We start from the raw sequence: 17,576 nt of genomic DNA, 5'->3' as shown, positions 1-17,576 counted from the left end.
GTCATTACTGTGCTCATTAACTGAAATTTAGGGCATAGTCTGAAGGAAGTATGCATCTTCTAGACAGGCAATCCAGCTGTAGGGAAGAAGGGACACTTGGAGACAGTGCCCTCATACAGATCGATGCTGATTGGTGGAGCTAGGCTGAGAGATCATCAGCTCAGGGCTGTGAAGTGACTGACGTGACAGATGTCATATAGGGGGACAGAGATTCAATCCCAAGTCTCTCTGGCCCCAAGGCCCAGAGTCTGCTGTAATATATATGAACATCATATATGTATACATATGTATGATACACAGGTAGGCACTTGAACATACTTAAAACAGACACAGCAAAAACAGCTAAACCTAGCTTTTGTCCAGCTCCCTCCCTCATCAGTCTCCTGAGAGCTAATGACACTGGTGAGGTTGGTGTCCTGAATCTTTTCAGATCTTCCAGTGTCCTTGTGTGCATGTTTATACATATGCTGAAATCATACTTTATCCACACTTCCTCTGTTTCTTTTTAAAATTAAAAAAAAAACATTTTTCCTTTCTGAATTCTAGGTGTGATAAGTAGTTCATCAAATTCACTAAGAAATAGCTTCCTGGCCGGGCGTGGTGGCACACGCCTTTAATCCCAGCACTTGGGAGGCAAAGGCAGGCGGATTTCTGAGTTCGAGGCCAGCCTGGTCTACAGAGTGAGTTCCAGGACAGCCAGGGCTACACAGAGAAACCCTGTCTCAAAAAAAAAAAAAAAGAAGAAGAAGAAGGAGGAGGAGGAGGAAGAAGAGGAGGAGGAGGAGGAGGAGGAGGAGGAGGAGGAGGAGGAGAAGAGAAAGGAAAAGGAGAGGAGAGAAAAGAAAAGAAATAAAAATCCTTTGCTCGTTACAGTCAGGGTTGTTTATGGATTACCAATCTTCAGATTTTAGTCCTTAAAGCATACCATCACAGCATTTTGTCCTCTTTTGAGCTCACCCACAGTAATCGCTGTGCTTATTCTCTGTGTAGGAAGAGGCCACTTGCACACTCCCTACTTAGCCACCCCTCCTAGGGCTGTGGTTGGGATATCACAGCTTTGTGCTGTGCGACCCCCAGGTACTGAGGACAGACTTGAGCTGGAGCATCTGGCTTCCTCACCCAGCACAGACCTCGAAGCATCTCTCTGTAATGGAGACCAGTTTGCATCAGTATTCAGGGTACATGTTCTTTCCTCAGGATGGGTATCTCTCATGGCAGAAGCCTTGAAGTCCAGCCACATTATGGAGGCTTCCCACGCTGCCAGAACCCTGGCTAACCTGGACCGAGAAACTGTGGGTGAGAAATACCAGGACGGAGTGTACGTGCTGCATCCCCAGTGTCGGACAAGGTGAGCATCGGGAGGACTTGGTTGGTTTGTTAAGATTTTTTTTAAACTGGAAAGTGATCTCAAATGCAAGTGAAAGAGGGGGAACCTCCAGAAAGGAGATGCAAGACAAAGCCATAGCTAGCTGCAGTTGGCCAACCCTTTCCCACTCTCCCTGATTCCTGTGAAGAGAGACTGGAGTCACGGTCTAAGGAATACCGTACATCCCTAGATTGACTTAAGAAATGCCAGGGGTGGAGGAGGCTTGTGGGAAAGGAGGCCCCTCAGGTGGTCTGTCCCTGGGGCTCTCCAGGCCCTCCTGTGTTTCTCACAAAGCTCTGGGCCGCCATGACTGAGTGGCTGGTTTGTGTGGACCTTCCTCTCATAGCCCTTCCCTAAGCCCTGGGTACACTCATCTGTCTCACAGGAAATTAGAAGTAGCAATGGGCTCCTCCATTCCACCAGCTCCTTCAGTCTGACCACAGGAAGTGGTGCATAAGGGGAGACGGTGGCAGGCCCCTCCTTCTGACCCCATTTCCCAAGTTTGGTGGTGGTGGGGGGTATAAAGGGCTGTCAGAGCCCTGTTCCCATGACTGTCAGCTTGGGTGCCTGGTCCAGAAGTCCTTGGGGTGTGGGTGTGGGGCGGTCTGTTCCACTCTTCAGCTGGGAGTGAGGCAGGATGAGAAGGGAGCAGGGTCCTGGGAGCAGGCCTAGGGCTTTATGCTGGGGAGGCAGGGAGAGAAATCACCCACATCATGGGAGAACCTGACAAATTCACAGACTCAAGGCCACTGATGGTCGCTGTCTAGCTGTTGTCAGGGTCAGGGTCCCCTAGCAAGAGGTTCTTTTAATAAGGCCTCTGCAAAAAAAAAAAAAACACGGTTTTATTGGTTCAGTCTAATGACAAATACAATGTTACAATGAGCAGTGCAATCAGCTCTCACTTGAGCAGGAGGAAGAAGAGAGTGTGTTCCCAGCTGAGTGAGCCTCTGTGCATCGGGCCAGCCAGCTGCAGGCAAAGCCAGCTTCTTAGAGTCACAAAATGAAGAAAGTCACGAGTAAATACATTTATGATATTCTGGTGGAAGCATCAAGTAGGTGGGAGACAGCAAAGCAGGGGGACATTCCCAGAGTAGGTGTCCCTGTCACCTGGTGACATTTTAGCTTTTGGCTGATGGAAACGTTGGAGCCTATTTGGAGGCATTTGAATAAATTCAAATCATTGTTTTTTTTCTTCACACCTTGAAAACATTTATGTAAAAAAGACAAAACCATTTGTTTTTAAAAGCCTGCACAAGAGAAATAGGAAATGTGTGGAGCAAGGATGGCCCCCTAGTGGTATATAGTGGGAATGTTGGTTCCTATTTAGTTTAGCTCAACAAGAAGCCAGTCAAATCCTGAGTTTTTGCGAAGTCCATTGGTTAAAGAAACAGAAGCTGTGTTCCCTCGGCCACCTTTCTGCTTTCGTAATGTGACATCTCATTCCTTTTAGTTCTGAACCCACGGGATGAAAAGTGTGGTCATATGCACACATGTGAATGCAGACAGATACACACAGACACACACAGACACACATGAGCATGCTCGTGCACTTTTTAACCTTTCTCTGCTGTACCTTGGGTCACACTGCCCCCTGCAGGGCTGTCCTTTTTTCTTTCTTTCTTTCTACTTTGTAAAGAACCATTAGGACAGAACCTTATTTTTTACCAGGCTGATTCTCAGGGCAAAGAATTTCCCTTGCTTTCAGCCTTGTTTTAACCCAAAACTATTTTAATGGTTTATACTTCTTTCTCATACTTGATGGCTCCTTTCTGCTTTATACTTCTATATAAAACTTTTGAGTTTAGAAAAATATTTTCTTAGCCAGGCTCAGGAGGCAAAGGCAGGTGGATCTTGGTGTTCATGGCCAGTCTGATGAGTAACAGGGCATCCAGGGCTAAACAGAGAAATCCTGTCTGGAAAAACAAAACAAGAAAGCAATATATTTTCTAATTAAATAGTTAATTAGTGATCAGTTTAAGTCCTAATAGCAGGGGTGCTGTCGCCTTTGCTAAAACCTATCAACTTTCCATTTGGATCTACTTTGTCTCCTTACTCTGGGCCATGCTCCTGCCTGAGTCTAGGCTTATTAATGCTCACGGGGACCCACCTCAGTGACCTCATTTCCTTTATACTCCTCAGAGCTAGAGGCACAGGGTAAGTTATTGTCCTAAGCTTCCAATCACCTTGCACTTTGAGGACAGCAGAGCCCTCTGGGCCACTCAGGTGAGGACAGTCATCCTTGAAGGTGATGCTGTATCCTGGAGTGTGAGTAACTACATCCCAAGAACTGGTGTCCCTCAAGCAGCAAGCTCTTAGACCAGTCTGCCTCATAGAGCGCACACCCAGACAGTGATGGAGCCCACACCTCACCAAGGCGGTGGTTCAGTTCTGTACACTACATGTCTGCTGTCCGGTCCTTCTTACCTTTAAAGCTCATGTCTGTGCACCTCACCCCCACCCTGTGGGCTTTGGGCTGTTGGTCTCCTTTATTAGTCCTTCCCAAGGCCACATCCATGGAACTTGTTGTCATATTACTGTCTCTTTGACAGGCACACTAGGGACAGGCTGTGTGCTACTGCAGCTCAAGCCTTTGTCCTCAAATTCCCATCGCATGTGACTAATTTTATGTGGTCGGTTGTAAGCTGATTTCAGCGGAATACTTTTGGGGGAGCTTTATCATGTATACATATCAAATAACATTTCAATAGCACACAGAAATTGATAAACCAAGATAATGCAACCTTTCTGTTAAAACATATAAAGCAAAGCAAATTAGTGAGTTTAAAAAGAAGTGAGAATCAGAATTTTTAACAAAATTAATTAAATTAGAATCACCTTTTAGTTTGTTAAACTCTTAAATCTCTTATTCTTGCTATTTTCTTAAATAATTTTCATATTACCTAGATTTAAAATGTATCTTTTGTAATTTTTTGTTTCATTTCAGTTTATATATATATATACGCTTTAGAGAGGATGATCTTGAGATAGCAGCCTTCTTGGGCTTAGTAGGAAAAACAGTCCAAATTCCTAAAAACCTATAGTTAGAGCAAGAGACAGAAACTTCCTTGAGTCTCAAAGAATAGGAACCAACAAACACAATGGTGCAGCCTTCCAACAGCAGTTATGAACATAGACTGGAAGGACACAGTTAGGACATGCTTACAGTAAACCGGAGGGCACCCACAGTTAGAACATGGTTACAGTAGACCTGAGGGCACCCACACTTAGGACATAGTTACAGTAGACCAGAGGGCACCCACAGTTAGGACATGGTTACAGTAAACCAGAGAGTACCCACAGTTAGGACATGGTTACAGTAGACCAGAGGGCACCCAGTACAAAGGAGCTAGGAATGTTGTGTCTCCAAGATGTAAGAGGAGCCAGGAAAAGATAACAGTGGCCAACAGTGATGCTTCATACACAGCTTGGGATGATGACTCTGCCCACTGTGAGAGCTTTCGGCCCAGGAAGGAGAGAGACTCACTTGCTCAGGGAAACATCAAGTCAGAGACCCCTGCTTTGTAGGTCAGTGGGTGATCAGTAATTGTGAAAATCCCCAGAGGGCCTTGAGCCTCACATCTCAGCTGTTGGTGTGAGTCTAGCGCGTGTCTAGGGAGTAAGGCAGTGACTGATCATCTCTTTTGTCTAATCCTGTTTTCCACATGGGGTCACTGGAGAGGGAGGAGGAAGAGGGGAAAAAGGCAGGGTCGAGGAGGGCTGAGACCAGTGACATTCTGTAGACTTCATCTGTGATTGTGTGTGATAGATATAACCTCCAAAATTTTGTTTATTTTTAATGTTTTAAAAATGGTATTTTTCTAAGCATTCATTAGCTTATTAATAATTAATTGGCAGTGTTATCCTTAGTTTAGTGAGTTTAAATTTCATGTATGATTTTTGCTTCTGCCCAGGACTTTTAGTGTACATACAGGAACACACAAAATTAGCAATGTCAAATGGTTCCCATTTCTTACCATTTGAATTAATGTCATTACTAAACATTAAGCCAGCCAGAGTACAAAATGACAGTTTTTCTACAAGGTTTCCCTTTCCCTGAATTTCCGTTTCCCACTTGAGTGTGTGTTTTCTCTCTTCCCTGAGCATTGTAATCTTCGGTGCTAGCTGATGGGATCTGAGTTTGGATCAGAGTTACTTACGTGCTGCTTCTGGGAGCAACCCCTGGTGCTCCCTCACGGCGGGTTTGTCCTGGTGTTACAGAACTGTGAGGCAGGTCAGGTACGGGGTGAGCCCCCTGTATGTGTGTCTTCCTGCCTGAGCCAATAAGCGTCCTTTCTACCCTGGAATGAGGCGTATTATCTTGGGTTTCCCCCACGAGGCCACTGCATGTCCTGTGGATGTCCCCTGACATTTCTCATGCCCAGTGACTTTGCCATTATATTAGCGTATTCTTGTCTAACTTCTTAAAAACCTCAACTGGCTTGTGGAGTGTCTGCATAGACTTACTGGGAGGATAATCACGTGGTGGTGACACTCACATGCTGAATCATGGAGTTCATTACAGTCGCTGTGGTTGGTCTGCTTAACGGAGTCTCTCTTCACTGAAGGAACAGTGTGCTCCTGTCTCTGTCACAGTTCCCGGATCCCTCAGCAGCCCTGTGTGTTGATAAAGTTTGCCCTAATTAAGTCTCCTTTATGTCACGTCAGCCTGCTAAAGCCCTCCAAAGAGAATGCTGTGTAGCTTGCCACAGTAGTAATGCGTTTATTCTGCTTCTTTTTAAAACTCTCTTCCCTCTTAGTCAGCCCATTAAAGCCGATGTCCTTTTTATTCATGGCCTAATGGGAGCAGCATTTAAAACCTGGCGGCAGCACGACAGCCAGCGGGCTCTGACTGAAAGTGCTGTGGTGGATGAAGACAGGTACACTACATGCTGGCCCAAGGTAAGGAGCAGCAGCTGTGGCTGCCGCCCACACACTGGCACTTGCTGCTGCGGTCATCATGGCTGCTTCCCTGTCCTGAGCCACTGGGGTTTCCCTCACACTGCTGCTGCTTGCTCTTGGAGACATTCATGGGATTTTTCATTATCAGCGGGGCTTGTGATCCTGTGTTGTGTATATTCTGTGACTCTAGAATAATAATGAGTTAAAAAGTAGGGTAATCACTTGCTTTGTTGATACATAATTTAATAATACAGCCAGATATACTTGTAATAGCCAACTTTATGACCTTCATAACTATAGAAGTAGAAAAACGCGAGTGATGTAGTTAGTTCTCCTCTGCATTTCTCTGACATTATTTCCTCCGAGCTCAACTCTGGGATGAGGTCATGGGCTGAGATTTATCCCAGTTCATGCAGGACAGTGCATCTATGTATGAACAGTTCCCAGGGCTCTGTCTCTCTTGCTTCAGAATGCTAAGTCCTAGAGACATCAGCGCCTAGTTCCCAGAGACAGACTGCAGTTATCATTCGCTTCCAACTCTCACGTCTCAGTTATCCAGCACAAAGTGTAGTCTGTTCTGAGATAATAGCTTTTACTACCTGCTGAAAGCCGCCAAGACAAGTCTTGATTTTGGCAATTACAGATTAAGTCTGACAGTGTTCTCACGCCTTCATTATAAAGATTGATGGCATTTTATGACCAGAGATATGAAGAGATACGATGCTTATTTTCATCTTCACTCCCCCACTTGCTTTCCAGTATCTTCTGTAGTGTCTATTGCAGGGGGCCTTTGGCTACAGAGAGCAATTACTAGGAAGTAGCCCGATGGGGAAATGGATACTTCTGCTCACAGCTTTTCATTTTACTTAGACATGGCTAGCAAAGGACTGCCCCTCACTTCGCATCATATCTGTGGAGTACGACACGAGTCTCAGCGACTGGAGGGCAAGGTGCCCTATGGAGAGGTAACATGAGAGGGAGGGAGTACTAGCCTGAGAGGAAGGGGAGGGATAACATGAGAGGGAGGGAGCACTAACACTAGCTGTTGTCTCCCAGGGGAACATTGGGAATCTTTGCTCTCAAAAAAGGTATTGCAGATACACAGTATGAGACTAGCAGACTACCACACTATGACGTTAACGTCCCTTTTGGTCTGAAATCACTTATTTTGAACTCTGATGATCATCTAGTATTTCTACATAAACTCAAGGAATAGAAGCTTAATGTCTGTAGGAGTAAACTCAGACAATCAAGACAGACTGTAGATGAAATGGGGCCCCATAGGTAACTGCCCTGGGCAGCTGGGGAATGACCCATGTCTGACCTGTACAAATTGCCAGATCCATTTGCTATTCACACAGTGCTTGTTTTGTGTATGAGTGGCTGTTGTGGGCTTAGTAGTCCCAGCTATGTTAGTGTGAGCAAGTTTCAGATAGAGAATAAGATTGGTATAGCTACACTCAGGAGTGAGGGCAGACAGCGTTGAATAGTGAATGCTCTTAAGTTAGGCAGCAAGGTTTGGGGGGTGGACGCCTCCTGTCATGAGATTTGGGGGATGGAAGCCCCTCCTATAATGAGATGTGGGGGATGTACGTCCCCTGTCATGCTTGGCATTTTTGTTTTGTTCAGAAAGTCGATTGCATTCAGAAGCAACGAACTTCTCAGCAAGCTCAGGGCTGCTGGTGTTGGGGATAGGCCAATGATTTGGATCTCACACAGCATGGGAGGTAAGGATGGGCTCATCTTCACAGACAGCCATCATGAGGTAGTTGTCAGGGTTTCAGCCAACTGAAAGTTCTGTCTGTCTGTCTGTCTTACTAGTCTCCCCACACCAAGTTAACATTTTAGCTAAGAGTTTTAAAGTTACTGTTTTCCATCCATGCTGTTCGTTTTCTTAGAAGGGGATAGCTAATAACAGTCTGGGTGGGAGGGCGTAGATTGGTGGCTTGGTGGTTTCATGTCTTCATTCTGAATCAGATTACACTGTGGGATGCTTATCGTTAGGCTCCAAGAAGCTCCAATAAGCCAGCATGGCCACAGGCCTCGCGGCTTCCCTGCCTTCCTATCCACTCAGCCACTGCCTGTGCTGCTGAGGCGTGGTGAGCACAGGTTCTCTGTGCCTGACTGCTGTGCTTGGAGCCTGGCTCCAGCTACATGCCTTACTTCTCCTGCGCTCCTCCAAACTAGCTCCCGGCTCTCTGTATGCCTGGCTTACAGCCTCTGCCCAGCCCCAGGCTAGGCTGTCTGATTACTATGACTTAGGCTGAGCCTCAGCCAGGGCCCTTTGCTGAGAAAGGTGGATGTAGCCCTTCTGCTTCTCAGAAACTCACTGTTGCTGTTCCTGGCTAGGGAACATGGCTAGGTGCTCCTGGGGGCCTTTCCCATAGCAGCTGACCTTCCTTGGTGGGTCCTGGGACTCTGGATGTGGGTGGCAGTGACTGACACCTGCCTCACAGAGGCAGTGAGATCTATGAGAGAAGGGTTTGCAGTCTGTGGTCTTTTAACTGCTTGTAGACTCATAGGGACACATTTGCAGTGGTGTTCTCCTGTAAAGGCAGTTCTCTTACCCTGAGAAGTTACATTTTAAAGCGTCTCTGTTTTGTTTGCTTACTCTTTTTGAGAAGGCGTAGAGAGGACGGAAGAAACTCACTCTCTCTTCTCTTTCTTCGGTGGCAGGTCTTCTTGTGAAGAAGATGCTGTTGGAAGCCTCTAAGAAGCCCGAACTGAATGCTCTTATAAACAATACCAGAGGAATTATTTTTTACAGTGTCCCTCACCATGGGTCACGTTTGGCTGAATACTCCGTTAATATTCGATATCTTCTCTTTCCCTCACTGGAAGTCAAAGAACTCAGCAAAGGTAACACTTGCTGTTGGGAAGGAAATTGAAGTTGTAGAACATTAAATACACGAAAGAAGGAAAAAAAATCACCATTTCTTCTATAAATGTACCATCTTGTTTTTAAACTTGCCTAGACTTTTGTTTAGATTACCCATTGAAAGCTTTTGGGTTGGCGTGACTTTTCTTCCATCTCTCTTTTGTTCCTAGGTAGTTATCTTCTCTAGTTACAGCCGTGACCATTAAGTTATCTCAACTACTTAAACCTAGACAGATTATGGTTTTTCTCCCAAAGTAGTAAACTACCTTTCTCCATGAATTTGGAAAATCATCAACTATCGAAATATACATGAACTTTTGAGCCAGCATGTTAGTTATAAAGCACTGTTTGGTTTCGGAGCCCAGCATGTGCTTAGCTCTGCGCATAGAAGAATGGGTTTCTCTGCTGCTTTGGAGAGAGCGAGAGGGTTAAGAATCCATGTTAGGCCCTGTCACTGTGTATGGAGGGTTTCAGCTTGCTCTCTCTGGATGATCTTAGCATAGTGGAAAGTGGGGTCTGGATGTCTCAACTCTCACTGTTAATCCGGCTCTGCATTTAGGTCTAATACGTGTTTTACCCGATTGGGTGATTCTGTGTTAGATGCATGCATATCTAAGGTTACTGCGTGTTCTTGCTGAACCGATCCTGTCTGTCTCTCTTTATTGTTTCTGACTTAAAATATGATTTGTCTGATAAGAGCACAGCTGTCCCTGCACAAGTCCCTCTTTTCTTCAATTCTTTTGGGTGGAGAGGATAATTCACCATCTACAGGCTTAGCGAGTGTGTAGTGTGAATGCCATTTTGTTGGCTGTTCCTTTACACCGCATGCTTGTATGGTTTGGTAGCTTTGGGAGTTTCGGTTGGGTCTGGTGAACGCGTGTTCCTTTGTGAGCTTTAACAATGGCTGACTTGTCTTCTGCTGTAGTCTGGTGGTGGTGAGTCATTTTTGAAGATAATTTTGCTAGATACACTGTCCTTGGTTGGCAGTTTCTCCTTTAGAATCTTGCATACGCCACTCCATCCTTTCCTTGCTGTTTTCTACAACTTTGCTTTGATCAGGTTTGTTCACTGAGTGTCTCTGGGGTCCTGACCTCTGTACGTGGATGTCTGTATCTCTGCCTGTTTGGAAGTTTGGCTGTTACTTTATGACTTCCACAGTATGAATATTTTTTCTTCCTTTTCCCTCCCCTCCCTCCTTTCTTTCCTTGTTTAACTGAGTTCAGTTGAGACCTATCATCAAGCTCACGTTCTTTCTCTCATCCTAATCTGTGACAAAGATGCTCCTTTGTAATTTTAAGTCTCAAGTTCTGATTGGTTCTTTCTTTAAAAATTATTTTTGCCATTGGTCAATCTCTCATTCGTGTTCTGAATTGTTTTTGTGTTGTGTGTATGCATATGTATGCACATGTTCCTCACACGTGAGTACAAGGGCCCTCAGAAGGTGGAGGCATTGGATCCCCTGGAGCTGGAGTTATGGATATGGCTGCCGGGAACCAACTTTAGGTTCTCCGTAGGAGTGGCATATGCTCTAACCTACTGATCCATCTCTCTGGCCGTGCTGTATAGTCTTGGTTCTCTTACATTCACTGTCTCCTTAGATTCACTATCTACTTCCTTTGTACCATTTCATAGATGTCCTTCTCCTCTGTTTCTGGAGAACTCATCTTTCCTTCATGGTGTTATGCTTCCCTTGGTAAAGTGTCCCTTTGTTGATGCCTCTGCATTGAGTATATTCATGCCAAGTATATTCATGCCGAGTATATTCATGCCGAGTATACTCATGCCAAGTATATTCATGCTGAGTATATTCATGCCGAGTATATTCATGCAGAGTATAGTCATGCCGAGTATACTCATGCCAAGTATATTCATGCTGAGTATATTCATGCCGAGTATATTCATGCCGAGTATACTCATGCCGAGTATATTCATGCCGAGTATATTCATGCCGAGTATATTCATGCCGAGTATATTCATGCCGAGTATATTCATGCAGAGTATATTCATGCCGAGTATACTCATGCCGAGTATATTCATGCCGAGTATATTCATGCCGAGTATATTCATGCTGTTCACTGTTATGAGGGCCCTGAGGATTGAGCACAGGCAATACTGGGGTCTGCTAAACATGGACTTGAGGGTGTAGAACCTAAGAGATCTTCCTATATCCAGTAGGATAGCTTGGGATGTTAACAAGAGTGATGCTTATCAGATATGAGCTGCGGGGCTCAGATGACCCCTTTCCAGGTCTCAGGTGCTTCCTTGTGGCCAAGTTGCTCTCAGGACACCTCTTGTCAGCCTCTTGATTGTGGTGGTGGTTCTTTAGTTGTGTCTTCGTGTGTTGTGGTCTGCTGTCTTCTCAACTCGTTCTGAAGATACTGGAGTGCTCTGTAGGTTTCCTGTACTCCCCAGAGGTAGGTATGGATCAGACTTCTGATGTCAGTTTTTTTCCTGTTCTCCCCCTGCACCCCCAGGTAAGTTACAGTTGTGTAGCCACAGCTGGCTTTCCACACAGGTTCTAGGGATCCAAACAGGGCCTCAGGTGTATTAGTCAGGGTTCTTTCTCTAGAGGAACAGAACTGATAGAAGGAACATATCTCTGGGATTTATTATGTATTTTCTTCAGTATGTCAGAATAGCCACCCCACCCCCAACCCCCAGGCTCTAATGCTGGTGGAGCAGGAGTGAGGGCAAACGGTGAGGAGCAAACACTTTGCTCCTCTAGGTGGTGTAGCTCAGATTAAAGGTTGGTCCTCGAGTGATCTGGATATAAGGTGTGTCTTCCTACCTTAAATGATGCAGTTAACTAAACATCCCCCACCAGGAGTGGTTTGAGTTTTTAGTTAATTCCAGATGTAGTCAAGTAGACATCCAAGAGTAGCCATCACCTCAGCTTTGTGAGGCAAAGGCTTACCTGCCTAGCCAGCTCTCCTATCTCAGCCCGGCATGAATCAGAAACTTAATTTCCTCTCTGAGTTAAATACGAACACCTTTTCTCCATGTCTCATTCTCTGACCTTACAGACTCTCCTGCACTGAAGACGCTACAGGACGACTTTCTGGAGTTCGCGAAAGACAAAAACTTCCAGGTGCTGAACTTTGTAGAAACACAACCGACATTTATCGGCAGCATGATTAAACTGCATGTAGTGCCCGTGGAGTCAGCAGGTACTCACTCTGGAGACATGGTGGCCACTGGATGGACGCCTAGTTGATGGGACCTAGCATTTAATAGATATCAGTTTTTATAGCCAGTGTCTTAGGGATGTATAGGAGAAAGTTTAATAAAAGTCCAGAATCTAAACTGATTTCACTCTTCAGCACCAGATTAAAACCCTCTGCAAGCGCACAGCCTTGGTACCGCCTCTCATCTCAGTTAACAGTTAGATGACAATGGCTAGATTTCTAGCTCCTAGGCACCAACAGTAGTACCTGCTTTAAGAAGAATAACAAACACTTCCGTAAGTCAGAATAAAGGCGCATTTCAACAATTGATAGCTGCATAGAAAGCTTAAACCTACTGATAAAAAAGTAGGATATAAACATTTGGAAGGCTTGGAAGGGGAAAGTGAGTGGGTAATATTCAAGCAGGAAATATTTAAGAGAAAAAAAAAAAACCTAGTGTTAAAAATACTACTTTTTAACTAGCTCCTCCTAAAGAAGAGCTAGCCCTGCTGCTCTGGTGCAGAGCTTCCATCCAAGCTCTCCCTCCGTGGGTGATGCTGTGTGGTAGCCTCCCATGCATCTCGCTCTGAATTGCACCCTGACTAACCATAGCCTCGACTTGATCATCATCTCCTGGAACTCCTTGAGGCTGGCTTAGGTCCTGTCCTGGTAGCTCATAGCCAGTGGCAAGGGTTAGTGACCAGGGATAGTATGCTTGTCTTAGTGATGAACCTGAGCGTGGATAATGAGCTTGGTCTTATTTCTTCATACACCACACAGATGGAAAGTACCCCAGATCCTAAAGAAGCTCTCTAGCAGGGCCCAGGCCCTAGGCTGAGGGTACAAAGCAGCTACTTGAAGATTACAAAGAATGGCTGCCAGATGTCTTAGAAACTTAAAGCAACAGCAGAGGCAGTCTCCTAGGCAGCTGCCTGCAGAGTCCTAGCTTTGCCATAGAAATCCTGACCGCACGATTACCCTCATGCCTCCACTCAGTGGCTGGCTTGCTGGCATCTCTTCTTACCTGCATCCAGGTAGACTTCAGACCGAGATCAAATGCAGGTGACTGCTCAAGTACTGCATCCGGCCTCCACACCTACCCCTCCACACACCCCCTCTATACACGCACCCCTCCACACACCTGGAATTTGGGTCTGGAATGGTTCCCATGTGGTTCCCATGCACCTCATTCATAGAAGAAAATTTCTCATAGCCTGCAGGTACAGGGAAGTCTCTACAATGCCAGTGCGCAGGCTCTGCTTAGAACACAGGTGAGATTTTAGGAAAAGCACAAACTGAGACTTACTTACTGGGCATCCTTTTTCACACAGGGAGTCAGAGTTCTGCTAGGCAAGCATGGCTTCCCTTTGTTTTATTGACACTTCTGCTTTCTTCAGATTTAGGCATTGGGGATCTAATTCCTGTGGACGTCAACCACTTGAACATTTGCAAGCCGAAGACAAAGGATGCGTTTTTGTACCAACGTACTCTACAGTTCATCTGCGAAACTTTAGCCAGAGATCTTGAAAACTGAGAGATACGTTCTTCCATTTTTTTGTGTGAATATAGTGCGAGAAACGTGGCATTCTCCATCTGTTGTTAAGGTCTCCGCAGTCCTGTGCACTCACTGCGTGTGGGGTGCAGGCAGCAGAGCGCAGCTCTTCACGCAAGCACTGGGAGATGCCCGAGTACACCTGGAGGCCACAGAGGAAGGCTTACATTGAGAAACTCCTTGTGCTGGGCCTTGGGGTAGGGAGCAGAGCTGCTGTGGCCAGAGGGCCCGACCACCTGAGACTGTCCCAGCTCACCCAAGAGTCCTGACAGGCAAGCTAGCACACCATGAGAATGAAACTTGGGGAGATCAAGCTAGAACTTACAGAGGCTGTGGTTGATCTGGGTACCATGTGCCATGATGTTTTACTGCCAGCTTTTAATGTCAATATGCCAGGTGCACAGTTGACACTTTTACAGGGGCTCCTGTGCCTGCTTGTATGTGCGGGCCAGGCTCTGCTTCTGGGTTTCTCACAGTGCTGAGAACGATTGGGTTTTTTTTTAAGTATTCCTTCTAAGATATTTTAATTAGCTATTGAATAGTATGCTCCAGATAAGGTAAGGATCAGGTTATGACACACCTATTTGAAGCAGTCAGGTATGCTGACCACTCAGTATTAAGCCTCTCCAATTTTCTGGCTATGTAAAGTACAGCTTCCCTTCATGCCCCCTTAGAGGGAGGGTGGGAACGTGTGCTGATGATCGTTGTTGAGTTTTAGTAATAGCATTATTAACATGAAAGTCAGTGTGTGTGTGTGCGTGTGTGTGTGTGTGTGTGTGTGTGTGTGTGTGCGCGCGCGCGTGTGCGCGCACGTGCATGTGTGTGGTGCTAGGGATCAAACTGGAAACCTTGTGCATGCTATGTCCTCAGCCCCAAATTTATACAACTTTTAGTACATTCAAAGTTACTATCACCACTGTCCAATTTCAGTGGATTGTGTCATCCCCAAAGCAGCTCTCTCACCAGCAGGCAGTCCCCTCCTCCGACCCCAACCCCAGGAAACACTATTGCTTTCCCTCTCTGCGAGATTGCCTAGTGAACATTCATAAAGTCGGTAGCGTCACCGTGGTGCTCTTAGCACAATGGTTCTTTCTTGCATCACTCTTTCTGCCTCTCTCTGCTTCCTCCCTGCCTTGCAGTGAGCAGTTTTGCCCATTCTCCCATGATGCCCTGTCTCGCCATGGGACCGGTGATGACTGACTGAAACCTTGGGCAGCAGACATCTTTTCTCCTTGACCTCTGCTGCCCAGGTGTTTGTCATCGAGGTGAACATGCTTTAAAACTGCGATCTGAAAAGAGCTGTCTAGTGTATTGCTAAATTAGTGTTAGTGTTTCTCTGACAAGACAGTCGGCATTTCTGCTCTGTCTATATGATGGAAAGGCCACTCTCCATTTATCACAAAGGCTTGGTGAGGCGTAGATGATAACGTACACCAAGGTGGATAATAGAGCAAGATGGAACAAATCCAACACTGGCGGAATCATCCTGAACAAAGACATCATTGAAACCAATGAGCACAAGATAACTGCAAAACAGCAGCGCCTTAAAGACGGCACAGACACACGGTAGCTGCAGAAGGACCCCTCAAAGGCAAGGAACCCTCCTACCTCACCTACCTCACCTAAGCTGCCCTTGAGACTAGTGTGGGCATAATGAACAGATGTGGTCAGGGGCAGGAACTCAAGCGTTGGCGAAGCCTGACATTTGCTCTGCCTGAGTTCATGTAAATTAGAATGTGATGGAACGGCCTGGAACATAATCTGGTATTTTATCATAAATGCACATAGATTTCTGAATAATGCTGATGATAATTTATGGGTACATTTGGAGGATCTACAAACAATCCACAACTAAAAATATTTTGGTGAAGAGAGGCCCTTACGTTCCTGTCACAGGGTCAGAGACAGCAAGGATGAAGTTGCTGGGAATTTGAGTTGGGAGGTGCATGGGAGCAAGGATCAAGGTCTTTCTTGGGCAGAGAAACAGCTCTGATACTGCAACATAGACGTTATACCGTGCAGGGAGCGAAGCTGAATGTGGAGCCAGGGCCATCAGAGGTGATGGTGTCAGCATGGGGTCATTAGTTGTAGACATCCTAGGGCAGGGCATCTCGGGAGCTCCCTGTGGGAACAGGTAAGTGTTCGGGAACCCTTAACTTTAATTTCCCGCTGACACTACTCTTACTCAGTATACCGCTGAGCCCATCCCCTGCCACCTTGGTATAAAGATCCCACAGTCTGCTGATTCCTCTCTTGGCCAGGTCTGAACAACACAGAGAGAAATCTTACTGGTTTACCATTTTGAAATTACCAGTATATTCTTAATCCTGAGAGACACAATATGAGTAACTATGTTCTGTGAATAAGCTTAGAATAAACGTGTCCCATCTGTTTCCATGAAAAAATGTATATAAAGCATCCTCAGAGCCCATCTATTCCACAGAGTGTTGTAAGGGCCTTGCCCGAGTCTCACTGTGTGTGTGGTGTCAGCGATCATGATAGCGGCTCTCACACAATTCTCTATTCACATATAATTGCTGTGTGTGTGTTTGTGTGTGCGTGTGTGCATGTAGCTCAGCGGGCAACAGTCAGGAGTTAGTTCTTCCACCATGTGAGTCTTGGGGCTCAAACTCAGGTCTTCAGGCCTGACAGCAAGCACCTCTGATGCTCAGCCACCCCTTGGGCCTTAAGCCATAATTGATAATCTATCTTATTCTCTTGCTTTTCAACCAATTGTTGAGTCCCAATTGTTGAGAGATTGAGAGAGAGAACCAAAACAGCATGCAGTAAGAACTATCTATTGCATTTGATATCGAGGAAGGCTGGCCAAAAGAATCCGAGGAGCCCCTTCAGATCTGAAAAGACTCAATTTTAAAAGAACGAAAACATCTAACGCATCCAACATGAGAACAAATTACCAATCAAGATACACTGCAGGCTTTGACTGGTCACTGATCTCTGGGTATAAGTTTCCCTTTCCGACAAAACGACCATTTGAAAGCCAGCGCTTTAACAATGTGTAATTAGCTTACACATGTCGTCAGGGAGATTTTTTTTAAGTATCTCAAACTAGCAACTTTAAACCTTTGTATTTCAGTCACCTTAACAAATATCTTTAGCTCTGGGAAATGAGTCTATATTACCGTCAGCGAGACTGAACTTGTCAGCATTGCCCCTGAAATACTGTGCTAAAAACGTGCAGTCATCGTAACTAAGGCAGACCAAAAGCCAAAACAGACTGGACACAAAATGGAATCTTTGGGTGGTGGTTGCTCACTGCTGAAGTCATTCAACCAACAGATGCTAGCTTAAAACGCCCTACAGTTAAACATTGGTTTAAAAATAAGGCTATTCCAACTGTTGTCCTGTTCCCCACCCCCACTTGACACCCTTACACTGTCTTGAAACTGGGTCTTACTATGTAGCTCTGGCTGTCTGGAACAATGTAGGCCAGGTTGGCCTTGAACTCACAGAGAACCCCCTGCCTCTGACTCCTGAGTAATGGATTAAAGATGTATGCTACCATCTGGCTTGTTCAATTCTTAACTCTACTTTTTTTGACGCACGGTCCTGGGTGTAGGTTCTAGGTGTGGTACTTTGATTTCAGATTCTCAGGGGCAGCTGCTGGCTTAATTACTATGTAGAACAAGGAAAACTACAAGCTGGAGTTTTTCCCATGCTGCAAGCAATCTTGTAGAGCTGACCTCCCTGCTGCCT

At 45.6% G+C, this 17,576-nt stretch overlaps 2 protein-coding genes across 12 annotated transcripts in view; one reads left to right on the top strand and one right to left on the bottom strand.

Annotated features, from left to right (window-relative positions):
* Serac1 (serine active site containing 1) overlaps positions 1 to 17,384 on the top strand; it is a 39,219-nt gene extending 21,835 nt beyond the window's left edge. For 3 of the 8 annotated variants that reach the window (XM_006523234.4, XM_006523236.4, XM_030249847.1), the window contains 7 exons: positions 1,198 to 1,348; positions 6,124 to 6,265; positions 7,136 to 7,230; positions 7,895 to 7,992; positions 8,942 to 9,124; positions 12,167 to 12,310; positions 13,705 to 13,897. In XM_006523234.4, the coding sequence (XP_006523297.1) occupies positions 1,198 to 1,348; positions 6,124 to 6,265; positions 7,136 to 7,230; positions 7,895 to 7,992; positions 8,942 to 9,124; positions 12,167 to 12,310; positions 13,705 to 13,841 (950 nt within the window). In that variant the 3' untranslated portion in view covers positions 13,842 to 13,897. Of the gene's footprint in view, positions 1 to 1,197; positions 1,349 to 6,123; positions 6,266 to 7,135; positions 7,231 to 7,894; positions 7,993 to 8,941; positions 9,125 to 12,166; positions 12,311 to 13,704 lie in introns of all 8 variants that reach the window. The other 5 variants (NM_177311.4, NM_001111017.1, XR_003952135.1 and 2 more) reach the window with 4 other exon arrangements.
* Synj2 (synaptojanin 2) overlaps positions 2,189 to 17,576 on the bottom strand; it is a 114,487-nt gene continuing 99,099 nt past the window's right edge. For 2 of the 4 annotated variants that reach the window (XM_006523203.2, XM_006523205.4), the window contains one exon: positions 2,189 to 14,001. In XM_006523203.2, coding sequence (XP_006523266.1) covers positions 13,804 to 14,001 — 198 coding nt within the window. In that variant the 3' untranslated portion in view covers positions 2,189 to 13,803. The remainder of the gene's footprint in view (positions 14,002 to 17,576) is intronic. The other 2 variants (NM_011523.2, NM_001113351.1) reach the window with 1 other exon arrangement.

The sequence above is a fragment of the Mus musculus genome, chromosome 17 (assembly GCF_000001635.26).
Source record: "Mus musculus strain C57BL/6J chromosome 17, GRCm38.p6 C57BL/6J".
In the NCBI taxonomy this organism is placed as follows: Eukaryota; Metazoa; Chordata; class Mammalia; order Rodentia; family Muridae; genus Mus; species Mus musculus.
The sequence above is the reverse complement of the archived record's forward strand: the minus strand, read 5'-3'. Positions and strand labels throughout refer to the sequence as shown.